Source organism: Dendropsophus ebraccatus, chromosome 2 (assembly GCF_027789765.1).
Source record: "Dendropsophus ebraccatus isolate aDenEbr1 chromosome 2, aDenEbr1.pat, whole genome shotgun sequence".
NCBI lineage: Eukaryota > Metazoa > Chordata > Amphibia > Anura > Hylidae > Dendropsophus > Dendropsophus ebraccatus.
In genome coordinates this window covers 36,193,710-36,207,045 of record NC_091455.1, presented here as the reverse complement: position 1 = coordinate 36,207,045, position 13,336 = coordinate 36,193,710, and the positions used below count along the sequence as shown (strand labels likewise).

Below are 13,336 nucleotides of genomic sequence, written 5' to 3'. Positions count from 1 at the left end.
GGAAAACTAGTTAAAAAAATGTCTGTAGAAAACATTTTTGGCTGAATTACAGCTATTTTTTAGGCTCAAAATGATTCTTAAAGACTAATATGTGAACTACCACAGCCTTGTTTTTTGCCATTGCACCAAACGTTGTATGTAGCATGAAACTGTTTTCTTTAGCAAAAAAATAAAAACCTTTCTATGTGCTCACAATGACCTGAACTATCTGAGCCCATGTGCCAGACCCTACGACTAGAGAGGGTTAAGAAAACTCAGTAAGTAAGTTGTCTTTCTGCGCACCAGTGAGGTCATTCCTCAGGCTCTGTAGGCAGCTGTGCTCTTTCTAACCTTTCCTTTCAAGGACTAAACTTGGTTCATAATATGTCTGTCAGAACTGATTTCTTTCTGATCCAGAAGCAACAGCTTGCAGGAACAGATTAATTGCTCTCTCACCCCAAAGGTGCTTGGCTGCACTGCAAGGCAGAGGTGATGTCAGTCAAGAGCCGTGTGTCATTGGTATGATTACACATGTGGATGAATCCCTGTACGTGCACCAGATGAGCCTCCTGTTTTGGTACATTTATGCTGAAATATGGGAAATGTTTTTGGCAAATAGACGTTATTAAACACCCACGGTAATGATATCACTAAAAGGCAACGTCAGGCATCATTGTGAGTGATAGAACCAATGACTTCACATAGTAGGGAGCTACATGTCCTTAATAATCTTTTCGCACCTTTTTTATTTCAGTAGAAATCCTCTGCATTTGCTGAAAGGCTAGGATCACATGTGACATATGTGACGAAAATTTTCTGCGCAGAATTTTTGCAGAAAAATGGATGTAATGAAAAAAAAAAAGAAATCTCACCCACGAGTGCGCAGTGGAAAAACGGCACAATCTTTTTATTTTTTTATTTTTACTTACACTCCACTTACACTCTACTTACACTTACTATCCTTACACTCCACTGACAAATGATGTCTGAGACTGGTCAGTTGTGATGGAATTTCACTTGCCGTTCCCTTTGTTCTTGGAGAGAGAAGCTGCTGCCAGAGCTCTCTGGCTGAGACTTTAACAGCCAACAGTTATTGAAGGCGTGTGGCCATCTCAAAGAGACTGTCAGTAGGTTTATGCTGTCCTATATAAGGGTAGCATACACTGGTGACAGAGAAGCTGAACAGAATGATGTATCACTTACATTATGTGCAGCTGCTGATTTGGAGCTGTCCCTCTGAATTACAGTGACTCTAAGCATGGCAAACTAATTCTCTCTATTATGTGCGTGTGCTCAGTAGTCCTGGATATTCATTCAGGTGGCATAAACCTAGCAACAGATTCCTTTTTAAGGCTGCATTCACATGTACAAGATCCGCAGCAGACTTAATGGTGCATATTTGATGCTGTGTTTAGTTATTTAGTTAAATTGATATCAAATCTGCTGCGGATCCTGTACATGAACACACCTTAAAGATTCATGTACCCAACCTGATGTCTCATACAGCTCCCGAGTCTTCTCCCACCTTTCACAACATGTGGTCTGTTAAGGGTTCTTCTGCATATAATGTACGCTGGCATAGCTTTTGCCATGCTGTTACCCCAAAGACGTCATGTGAATAGCTTCTCCTGAAATGGCAAAGAGGCTATTTTTGCCTAATAAGGTATATTTCATTGCTTTATATTTTTATGTATTCTACTAAATAAAAAAAAAAATGTAAAAAAATAAAATAAAATTAGAACTACAAGTTCAAGTATGTGGTATTCGGTCTCAGTTTTGCAGATGTGTGTTTGATTTTTGCAGCTGACTTTACCCCATTGCAATTTAAATGGTTTAGAGGGTGGCATAGTCCCCATTTAGCATATGGCATGTCTGTTTGTATGTACATATCAGTTGTTACATGACTTGTTTGTATAAGGTAGATTATTATAGGTGGAAATTGTCTATTAGTTCTGCATTGACCTATTTCCTAGACACCTGAATGCTATATAGTTGTCACCTTGTTTGCGAGATAACCTCCCTCAGGTCAAGGGATTTAAAATGATTGGTCGGATCTTATACTATTACAAGGTATTAAGTAAAGGTGTATAAACCTACATTAGCTCTCAGCTAAACTCTCATTCGGCTGGCATACCTAATATACATACACATTTGGCTCAGGGCCCTTTTACACAGAAAGATTATCTGACAGATTATCTGCCAAAGATTTGTAGCCAAAGCCAGGAATGGATTTGAAAGAGGAGAAATCTCAGTCTTTCCTTTATTACCTGATCTCTGTTCATAGTCCAATCCTGGCTTTGGCTTCAAATCTTTGGCAGATAATCTGTTAGATAATCTTTGCGTGTAAAAGGGCCCTTAGTCGATTGATTTTAGTGGTGAGAGCAGAGAAAGAGACCCTTGATCTCTACAGAGAACAGAATGATTGGTATTTTGTTCATATTGATCAAACCAGACATCATCAGGAATGATTCACATTCAGTTAAAGAAGCTTTCCAGGGTTTAAAAAAAACAAACAACCAAACATAAAATAGCTCATTCTTTCATAAACAGCGCTACTCTTGTCCCCAGTAATGCTGCGTTTACACGGAACGATTATCGTGCGAATTTGCATGATAATCAAATTCGAACAATGATCGTACGTGTAAACGCGGCGAACAATCAAGCGACGAGTGAGAAATTGTTCATTTTGATCTTTGAACATGTTCTCAAAATGTAGTTGGTTGGTCGCAAAAAATTCGCAGATCGTTCCGTGTAAACAGTCGTTCACCGATTTAACCTATGTGCGAGATAGGCTTAAGCGATCGCAAAATGATTGCAAAACGATTTTTCCGTACGATGTATTGTTCCGTCTAAATGTTGATCGTTATAAAAAAAAAAAGTTACTTTGAAATCGCTAATCGTACGATCGGGCAAATTATTGCTATGTGTAAACCCAGCATTAGAGTATGGTATTGCAGCTTAATTCCATTATAGTGAAAATAGCTGAGTTGTAGTACCACACCCAACCTAGGATCAGGAGTGGTTCTGTTTTCTTTTTTTTTTTTTTTTAAAGAAAGCTGCCATGTTTTTCTAACCCTGGCTTACCCCTTTAGGGTGTGTTCACACCTACAGGATCTGCAGCAGATCTGCAGCAGATTTGATGCTGTGTTCAGTTATTTAACTGAAATCTGCTGCAGAAAATCAGCTGCAGATCCTGTAGGTGTCAACGCACCATTAAGCAGCAAACAGACCCAGTATCACTTTAATCAGGTACTATTGTGTGAAGAAAAATGCCTGGCGTGCTCTTTTTCCTGTTTTGATCAATGTGTGATGGTAAAGTGGACTGAATTTTAGAAAAATGACCGTATCTCAGCACCAACAATACCCTTTGTTGTGCTTCTCCGAGTATCTCTTACATCAACTCATATTATTCAAGGTAAGAACAGGAAAGAGTAGGTTGTAATAGTCCTCCAATATTTTCAATTTTTATCTCTTTCTTTTAATATATAGCATTTTTATACAGCTTTAGCCTTAAATACAAAGCAAGCACATGGGAGTTGACTTGGCAGCCATTTTTGGAACCACTTGGCTTTCAGAAGTAAATTAATCCCAGTTCACTGCTTAGTGGGGTTCCCGTATACGTACATGTTGTTCACATCTATACAGCCCTTTTCTGCGGCTGGCAAAAGGAAGTTCTCTTTTAAGTTTTCAAAAGATTCCTGTTAAACCAGTGAACAAAACATATCCCAGTGGGCAACTTGGGTTTCTCCATGTGTTGGCCTTCAGTGTGATTTGTCAATGTTTTCAACATGTAGAATTATAATGAAACAACTCTGTTCAGAAGCTGAAATGGAAATTTTCATTTCACGGTTACTTGTGCGTAGAGTGGGTGTGCAAACTTTTATTCGCCCTCACATGACAGATTTTCTTGTTCCATAGCTTGTCTCTCTAGTCATTGTTCAATTAAAAAATCATTGCACACTCCACATATGAGGTTTCGTATTAGTCATTACAGTGAAGCCATTGTTGTTTTACTGTATTCGTGTTGGATGTGTAGTTTCTGCCTTTGTTCTGTTAGTTGGGTGCTAGATTTCTCTTCGTCACTTTAAAACGTAAATGAGCAATAATTTGTTTAAAAGCACGGAATGTTTGTTCAATTTTAAAGAGTTGTAAATGGGAAGAGAGTAGGAAATGTGCTATGTTACCGCAGCCTAGCTACAATTTACGTTAATGAGAGCTGTGCTGCCGTAACACGGCATGGTCACTCCACAGCGTACAGATGTTTATATCTGGGTGCTAGGACTCTGGCGAGGTGCTGTGTGTTGGAACCCCGCTCATCTGGTGTTGATGGCCTGTGCGGAGAAGAGGCAATCTGTCTATTTTCCCTGGGAAACCATTTTAATATTGTAGTTTACATGATTGGGACGTAGTTGTAATAGCTGTTATTAAAGGGGTACTCCAGCGAAGGGGCAATTTTTTGCTGGGACCGTGGAGGAGGTGGCTGAGGGAAAAGACCTCCACTCACCTTCCCGGTACCAGCGGCGGGTCCCGCATCGCGGCCCTCCGGTGCCCGGTTCTTGGCCGCTTCCTGGTGTCTGACGCGGGCCCGAGACGTGATGTCTCCGGTCCGCTCAGCTAGTCAGTGAAGGAGGCGGGATCCATTTCAAGTCTGCTCAGATCCCGCCTCTGTCACTGACTGGCTGAGCGGACCTGAGACATATCGTCTCAGGCCCGCGTCAGACACCAGGAAGCGGCCGGGGACTGGAGCACCGCGATGCGGGACCTGCTGCTGGAATCGGGGAGGTGAGTGGACGTCTTTTCCCTCAGCCACCTCCTCCACGGTCCCAGCAAAAAAGTGCACCCCCTTTGCTGGAGTACCCCTTTAAAGGGGTTATCCAGTGCTGCAAAAACATTGCCACTTTCTTTCAGAGACAGCACCGCTTTCCAGTTCAGGTGCGGTTTGCAATTAATCTCCATTCACTTCAATGCAACGGAGCAGCAAACCCCACCCAAGCTGGAGACAAGAGCGGTGCTGTCTCCATGTTTTTGTAGCACTGGATAACCCCTTTAAATGTATGCATGCATGCATGCAAGTGTAAGGACCTTTAAAATGGATTAATAGCGGAAGTGCTAAGAGACCTTCCCTTACTGATCATCCGATGATTAAAGGAGTTGTGTTTGGAAAACAGATTCTGTAAAAATATTACACTGAGGGCAGATCCAACAGGGTCAGTATGGTACAAAACCCTAACGAAGTGGAGGGCAGTTGAGGACCAGGGACATCAGGGCTGCAGCAATGGAGAACAGGAGGAGGGGAGTGTGTTACATTATGCAAAACCTTTTTGATCCTAACTACTAACATAAATGGGTGATTCAATTCCGCTTTTTTTCTTTAATTGCACTAAAGCTAGGACGCCTTTTCTAATAGACTGTGACTGCATATATCTGTGCGTAATGGGGCTGGGCGATATGGCCAAAAAATAAAATCTTGATTTTTTTTTTTTTGCCTATCTATACCTTTCCCTACTATTTCCTGCAGTAATACCCCCCCCATCCCCCAGACACACGCACATCTCTCAATGTAGGGTAAAAGAGGAGAGATGGCAGTGTCTGTAGATACTGGGGCAGTGCAGTGTCTGTATACACTGCACCAGGGCCATCACAGTGTACTTGTAGGAGACTGCCACAGTATATACAAATTGTATATACTGTGGCAGTGCAATGTCTCTATATAATTTGTTAGTCTCCTCCTTATACACTGTGCTGGCTCTGGTGCTGGGTATAGACCTGCTCCACTCTTGCCTCAGTGAGACTACAACATGTATATAGGGTGTGCACACAGAAATATATAATATATTATATCTCTCATATTTATTTTAGCACCTACACCCCATATAGAACAGCAGACCCCCTGTAGTAAGGACCCAGAGCACATGGACACAGACCTGGGACCCCACACATTCCCCAGCACTCACTCACGCACCTAGCTCAGTTAATCCACATGCCTGGTGCCCATGGAGGGGGAAGCCTTTGCCAGCCACTCCTCTCCTCCCTCTCCTCACTGCCACCTCTGCAGCTGCCTAGGTCCAAAGTAACGCACAGATATCCCTGGGCCGGCCGGCACCAGTGTCCCCCGCCGCAGGGACAGAGGCACAATCTGTGTTTTGAATTTGGTTCGGACAGCCGCCGGACCAGCGGGGGCAGACAGTGAAGGCGGAGCATTGTACTGTGTATAATTACAGAAGTTGCTATAGAGATACAAAGTTTAAAAAAAACACAAATTCTTACTTAAAAAAAATAAATAAAAAAAATATTATAGGCAACTGCCTGATTCGTGACACCACATCGATCATTTTAGTTGTCGGGAAAAGTGAATTGACACGTCAACTATAAATAGAGAACAGGTCTTAAAGGAAAGACTAAGATTTCTCTTCTTTTCAAATCCATTCCTGCCTTCGTTTTCACCAGTTGCAGTCAAAAATCTGTATGTGTGATCACTCCATTAGCAGTACTTCTCCCACCACATTCTAATGACTGAGGTGACCTCTACCAGTCAGTACTTTCAACATGTCTCTGGGAAGTGACAGTATCCCTTCAAACCAATCGAACATCTTTAGATAATGTCATAGTTTAGATCATGATGGTGTCGCCTCTGACCACCACATTCAGTGATTGTAATTCTTTGTGCATTGCAGGATCTGAAGAGGACCATTCAGGTGTGCAGTATGCCAACCAGGAAATGTACCCAATGCAAGACGATGACCAGCAGGGATGGGTGTCATGGGCTTGGTCTTTTGTCCCAGCTATTGTAAGTTATGGTAATGACATTGAAGGAGAAGAAGGCTACATAGGATCCGAAGACGGAAATGTGACACAAGGCCGCCAATCTCAGCAATCCAAAGATCCAATCATCTCTATAGGTTTCTACTGCACTAAGGCCACAGTAACATTCAAGGTTTGTTATTTATATTGCTATTTATTATTTTATGTGTTGTTTTTTTTACTGGATGCACTATAGAAATAAAATGTGTTCCTGTTATTCATATTAAAATGTTATGATTATATTGAACCTAATATCAGCTACAAGACCACACAGGCCACATAGAACAGTGGCCATCGGAGCTGCCTGTTCCCATTTTGATTACCACTTCTCCCAGCAATAACTCTGCCGCTCCTTAACACCTTCTACCCTCAAATGACCTGCAACAAATTAACAAACATCCAGCGGAGAAGAAAACTTACATCTGCAACGTGATGTTCAGTATGAGATTCACATGTTACACCGAGACGGAAAACATTAGCATTCATTGTTCTAGTTTCTTGCAAGGAATGTATGGAATTAATTTGTGGTTCATATTTGGTATTAAAAAAGGGTCATATTTCTGCATTAGCATTCGGAGTGGTTGATACCATTCCAAGGAAATGGGGAAGGAACATGCCAAATTAGACGTAACATTTTCCTAATACTGTTGAAAATTGTTCTTGTAATGTTTGAGTTCTTTTAATCAATTAATTGCTTTTCCTCTGCAATAATTGCGGACAGCTGATGGGGAGGAAGGAGAGAAATGGGGGCTATTTTTAAGAATCAAGACTTTTTTTTTTTATTTCATCTTGCACTCCTCTGTGTGTCTTGTCACTGAGTGAGTTTAACTTGAGTTTGTCAAGTCTGAATATTGCTGCAACCTCAGTGTACCCTATGGAAGAAAAACATAGCACATTATGTGGTCTTTTAATCGACTAAAAGCCACCATGTACAAAGTAAGGTCGGAATCACACCATGTTTGGGCTTTTACTTCTTGAATATACAGTGAAACCTTGGATTACAAGTAACTTTTGCAAGACTAGCTAACAATTTTAAAAATTGCTAACTTGGTAGAAGAGCAAGATTTCTTAAAGGCGGTGGCCACTTTATAGTAAAATTGTTCAGTGTACAGTATTAGTAACTGTACTCACTGTATATACTTAAAGCAGCTCACTGTGTACCTCATAGAGCTAAAATCAGACTCCCCTCCTTCAGGCTGGACTGCCCTGCTCTGTTTTGTTTCTGTCCATAAGATGGCTGCCCTAGAGGAGCATGTGGCCATGCCCCGCCCCCCAGTGTCCTCCACTGAGCTTGTATATGCCTTTGGAGCACACTGGGGGCGGGGCATGGTCACATGCTCCTCCATCTCAGCCATCTTATGGACAGAAACAAAACAGACCAGGGCAGCCCAGCCTGGAGGAGGGGAGTCAGATTTTGGCTCTATGAGGTACACAGGGAGCTTCTGTCAGTATATACAATGAGTACACTTAGCAATATTGTACACGGAACAATTTTACTATAAAGTGGCCAATGTCTTTAAAATTCCTCTTAAATAAATTTTGCTGGCCAAATTGCCAGGGCTTTCAGGAGTCCCAACCCAGGCCATTCAGTCTTCAACCCAGATAAGCGTATCCGCTGTTCGAAATTACTTTCTAGTACAAGCTGTTGCCTTTGTGCACGTGAGGATGAGCAGTATCTGGCCATTATTTATATGTGCCATTTCTGTTCTAAAGCCTTATTCACATGTCCCGCAAAGTTGCCCGTGGTCACAGTCAATTTTAGGGCTCATTGGTTTCTATTGGGCTGTTCACATGATCAGTATGTTTGTGGATCTGCGATCTGTGCTGTGAAAAAATAAGACCTGTCCTAGTGCATACCCTAATTGATGTAATCCGTGTTTTTCATGGATTCCACTAATGTGGCATCTGTGAATCTGTAAAAAAACAAAACAAAAACACAGATTTGATAACTTTATTATAACTAGCACTGTACAGTTTTAAGGGATCCAAAAAAAGGAAACTGATTGCAAAACTGATCCCAGTTGTTTTTTTGCACAAGTCACGGAGTTAGCTGGAAGGCTTATATCACCAGACGTGTGAATGAGGCAAAAAAAAAAAGTCTGTCTCTCGCCATCTACAGTGTGTGTTCCCTGACACTCCCCCTTCAATCTTCCTCCTTCCCCCTCCATAGACTTGTATTTTTTTAAATCTGATCCCTAAGCTTTTTTGTCCGATAAGATATTTTACAGCATTTCCTATATTCACTATTGATCTATGCAAAGTTTGCATACATTACAGTGCCTGTTTAAGGCCTTTTTTTCTCCTCTGGCACATGGGGCCCAATATGTGTTAGATATAATTTTGTGAAAGCTTTAAAAAAATGTTTTAACAGGGCCATATGTGAATAAAGATAAAAAGAATAAAGTAACGTAATATGAGAAAACATTTTAAGTACGCAATACTAAATTATTCAGTGAACCTACAAAGCATAAGCCAAATTTTTGTCCCCAAAATGTAGCTCTCCTATCAATAATCCTGAGCAGTTGGGTATACATAAGTAGGAACACATGGCTCATAGCACTTGGGGAGGTCTCTTGAGTGTTTCTTTTCCATTCCCGTTCTTGCATACTTGTATGCTGTTAATATCATGACAGATCTTGACGTAAATATCTACAAGAAGAGCCGAATGACTGACTAACGTGTAACCTTTTGTCTGTTACTTAATCTCCACTGTACATGATCTGCACGACTGTAGCAAACTTTGAGGGGCTGTGCACCACACAAGTGTTGTTTTAAGATACTCGGCCATTTTTCATCCAATGTATAAATTCAGCGTTGAGAGAAAAGGTGAAAGTAAATGAAAGGCAGTGTGTTGACTGGACCGGCTCCTGCCCCGCTTTACATTACACTTGGCATATTTAACGTCAGCCTCCTATGCAGTGGTGTGGTTAATGTCTTGCAGCTGTTTCATCGCACCTGTTTCCTGTCCAATAATACACTTTAGCCAATGGTGAACTTTAATTTGTCTTCATCAATGCGGTCTAGTAATGACAGATTGCCACTCTTTAATGCTGGCGCTGGCCTAGAATGAAGGTGTGTGTCGTATTGTTTTCCAGCTTACTGAAATGCAAGCCGAGAGCAGCTATTACAGCCCTCAGAAAGTGAAATCCAGAGAAGTCATACGCTGGGAGCAAGAAGGCACCACCATCGAGGTCGGTTTTCTCCACAGTCTATGATCACTCTTTTCCTTCATAGTTTTTGATAATTGAAGAATTATTTTGAAAATTTACATTTCAAGTTTATAGAATGTATTTATGTTTACGGACAAAAAAAACCTCACACCTATGGCTGACACTAATGTCTCTCGGCTACATTTAAAAACAAACGCCAGGATGTTGGTATATAATTTGATCAAACCATATTGCCTCATGTACCACGTGCAGGTCCCCTGGTTCACATGAATCCCTACACTAACTCAACACCGTGTCAGTCAGCGACCGCTACCCCTGCAATGCGAGCACACGCATGTGTTCTAAGTGGGGAGAGGAAGGGTAAAGGCCCTAGTACACAGTGTTATAATCTGTCCAATCAGGATGATTCGGCAGATTACCGCTCTGTGTAATAAAGACAACGATCAGTTGAAGAAATGATCATCAACTGATCTTTACCTTTCAACTTGCTGAAAAATCATTAGCCGCCGACTGCGCATCACTATGTGTAGAAGCAATCTGATGAATCTGTAAGGGAGCAAAAAAACAAAACAAAAAACTGTATACATACCGGTCCACGCTCCCGGTGTTCTCCTAGCATTGCCCGCTGTCGGCAGCCACCTTTGGAACTTCAGAGTCTGTCTCTGAAGTGACAGACCACGCAGCTGAATAGGCAATGGAGACAGCACTTCTAAAGCAATCCTCAGAGTTTATTACACACCAGTGCAACATTATGGCATAAATAATGTAACCTTCTTAAAGCAGTGATACAACATGGTGTACAGACCGATCACTGGCTGAGATGAGGCAGCACCACGGCCAGTGACTGGCTGAGCAGCCCTTACTGTAAGATTATCGAGCCCTGTAATAGGCTCAGTAAGCAAGCACCGATCTTGCAGATCAGTGCTTCTGTATGTTTGGGATCGGGCCGTGTAATGCAGTCCTAAGCCACTGACAGACTTCTATAATCTCTCTCAGAAAAATAGCGTAGAGAATTTGAAATCCAACATGCTTGTCCATTCTTTCCTTGATATTATTAGCCAGGGGAGAGTTGGGAGGCCCCATCCACATTAGCTTAGGGTTGCATCTGTGTCTATGATCCATTTTAAATAAATATCTCTCTTTGCTACCGAAAGTAAAACTGATGTAAACCGTTTTTTTTTGTTTGTTTTTTTTAACAGTTTTTATGCCAAACCTTCAATGTAGACTGGTTCCATCAGTTTGTAACAATTTTCATCGGTTTATTACAGGATCCCTCCTCTGAGCATGTTTAGTTTCAAGACTGTATTATGACTAGGATTAATGTTAAATTTATATTAGTCGTCATTGACTTCAACTGTTCAGTTCATTTCCATATTTCTCTGTTCCTCAAACGCAACAAAGAAATAGAAATCAGACAGGGATGCAAATGCAGATTAAACCTAGCCCTAGACAGTTGGACATTTGGTGTCCCTGTTATCAAGATTTAGGGGGACCCTGGGCGGTCGGGCACCACAGTACGGCACAGATGCTGTATTGTGTTCAAATTTTGGATATTGCATAACTACCCCAGACGGGGTTTATTAAACATAAGGAAGAATTATCATTTCCCTGCTATTATGTATATTTGTGATTTAAAATTTTTTCATAATTTCTTATTCTTGTGCTGAGTGCTTATGAAACTTGAAGTGACTTTAGTTATTTGACGTGAAGAAGATATCGGTATTCCCGGCCATTGACACCTTCGATGGCAACATTCTGTTTGCACTTATAATTTGTCTTGCTTTTGTTAAGACCAAGAGTGTAAAGAACAAACAGTGACATTTTCTGTTGAAACTTTACTTTTTGAGGTTATGGATGTGTTAAATATTATTTCCATGCAGGTTCTTATGAAGGGGGAGCCTTTCTTTGATTGCCAAGTTGGCTTTGTTGGGAGTCAAGTTATATGCCTGAAAGGAATTATGGGAATCAAAGACTTTGAAGAGAATACAAACAGGGCGGATTCTGTGAGTATTTGAATATGAAATCTATCGACACTCTTTTCTCTCTGTGGAATTTGTCAGCTCTAGCTTATGAGTTTAGACATCAGAGCCTGTGGTAGGTGGAAGATGCACGATTAGTGAGTGCCTTTACATATTGTCATGGCCTTCATTCCTCAACTTTGGCTGCCGACATATTACGTTGTTAGTTAGTGACTGTTTTGGGTAATTTTCCGGGTGTATATGCATAGTTGGCCACACCATTAATGTTGGGCCATTAAAGTCAATGGGGCCCATGCCTGTTCATGCACATGTGTGTCAGCAGCCAATTTTGATATTTTTGTCTAATTCTTTGTGTATATAATATTGAAGTGCATTTTATCGCTTTTATTTACTATCAGGAGGCCTGTTTTTTTACGTGTGGGGAGAGTCTGAGTAACAAAGGAAACGCTTATCTTACAAACTCGCTGTTTGACTACAGAAGTCCAGAAAATAATGGAATACGGGCAGAATTTATTTTGGACTCCAGTTCTCATAAGGTCAGTAAGAAAATAATTTCAGTAAAGTTTATGTTAAGTAGAAATCTTATGGCTGCATCCATATTCTCCAGCCTGCAGAGTTCATATGCCGAGCAATCAAGTTCACGCAAACCCGAACTTACTGTTTGCTCATCTTTGGGTTTATTCATGCTAATTCCAACTTTCTTTTTACCATGAATATTTGTTTTAAAATCTATTCCGGCCACTAACATCAGAAACAAAATGTATTGGTAACCGCTAAGAAAACATTTCCTTTGGGCTTTAATGTTGTCACATTACTCAGAGTGCAAGTAGGGGCATCCTACCTGGCAGGAACTTTGTGTAATTTCATTGAAAATTGCTTTATCCATGGTCTGTTTGAAGTCTGTAATCCTGACTATCCTGCCATATTGTGTCTGAGTGACTCCATGGAAAAGAAACTTCTTGTTTTCAGCATGGTAATTTTTCACTAATGCCAGCCGGCACTGGCCAAATTGAACATGACAGGGTTCTGACGGTCCCAGACACAAGTGGAATGTGGTGGGAACCCACTCAGTCGAAATGTGCGGTGAACCAAAATTATTCCATTCTGTTTAGTCCTTCGTTTTTCTACATTTTCATGAAAACATGTCTAAGAGTATCTAAACCATCTAAGATAAACATTTTCATATGGCATGTAACATTGTTAAGATTAAAAAATAAATCATTCAATTTCTTGTGAATTCACAATGTAGGTCCATGAGCTGTCATCTTCTGTGAAGCTGCTAAAAAGTCTATTGAAAAGGTTTTGGTTATGTCTCTTCCTGTTCCTGGAAAGCTGAGTATCCATCATTATGGCCTAGCTGTAACTTTATTATAAAACAGCTATCCTGACACCTGCAATCACACACTG

The 13,336-nt window shown here is 41.0% G+C and overlaps 1 protein-coding gene across 8 annotated transcripts in view; it reads left to right on the top strand.

Moving 5' to 3' along the window:
• The window catches only part of VPS13B (vacuolar protein sorting 13 homolog B), a 729,531-nt gene that overhangs the window by 100,306 nt on the left and 615,889 nt on the right, over positions 1–13,336 (top strand). For all 8 annotated transcript variants that reach the window (XM_069957347.1, XM_069957346.1, XM_069957349.1 and 5 more), the window contains exons 8-11: positions 6,654–6,913; positions 9,876–9,971; positions 11,831–11,953; positions 12,328–12,465. In XM_069957347.1, coding sequence (XP_069813448.1) covers positions 6,654–6,913; positions 9,876–9,971; positions 11,831–11,953; positions 12,328–12,465 — 617 coding nt within the window. The remainder of the gene's footprint in view (positions 1–6,653; positions 6,914–9,875; positions 9,972–11,830; positions 11,954–12,327; positions 12,466–13,336) is intronic.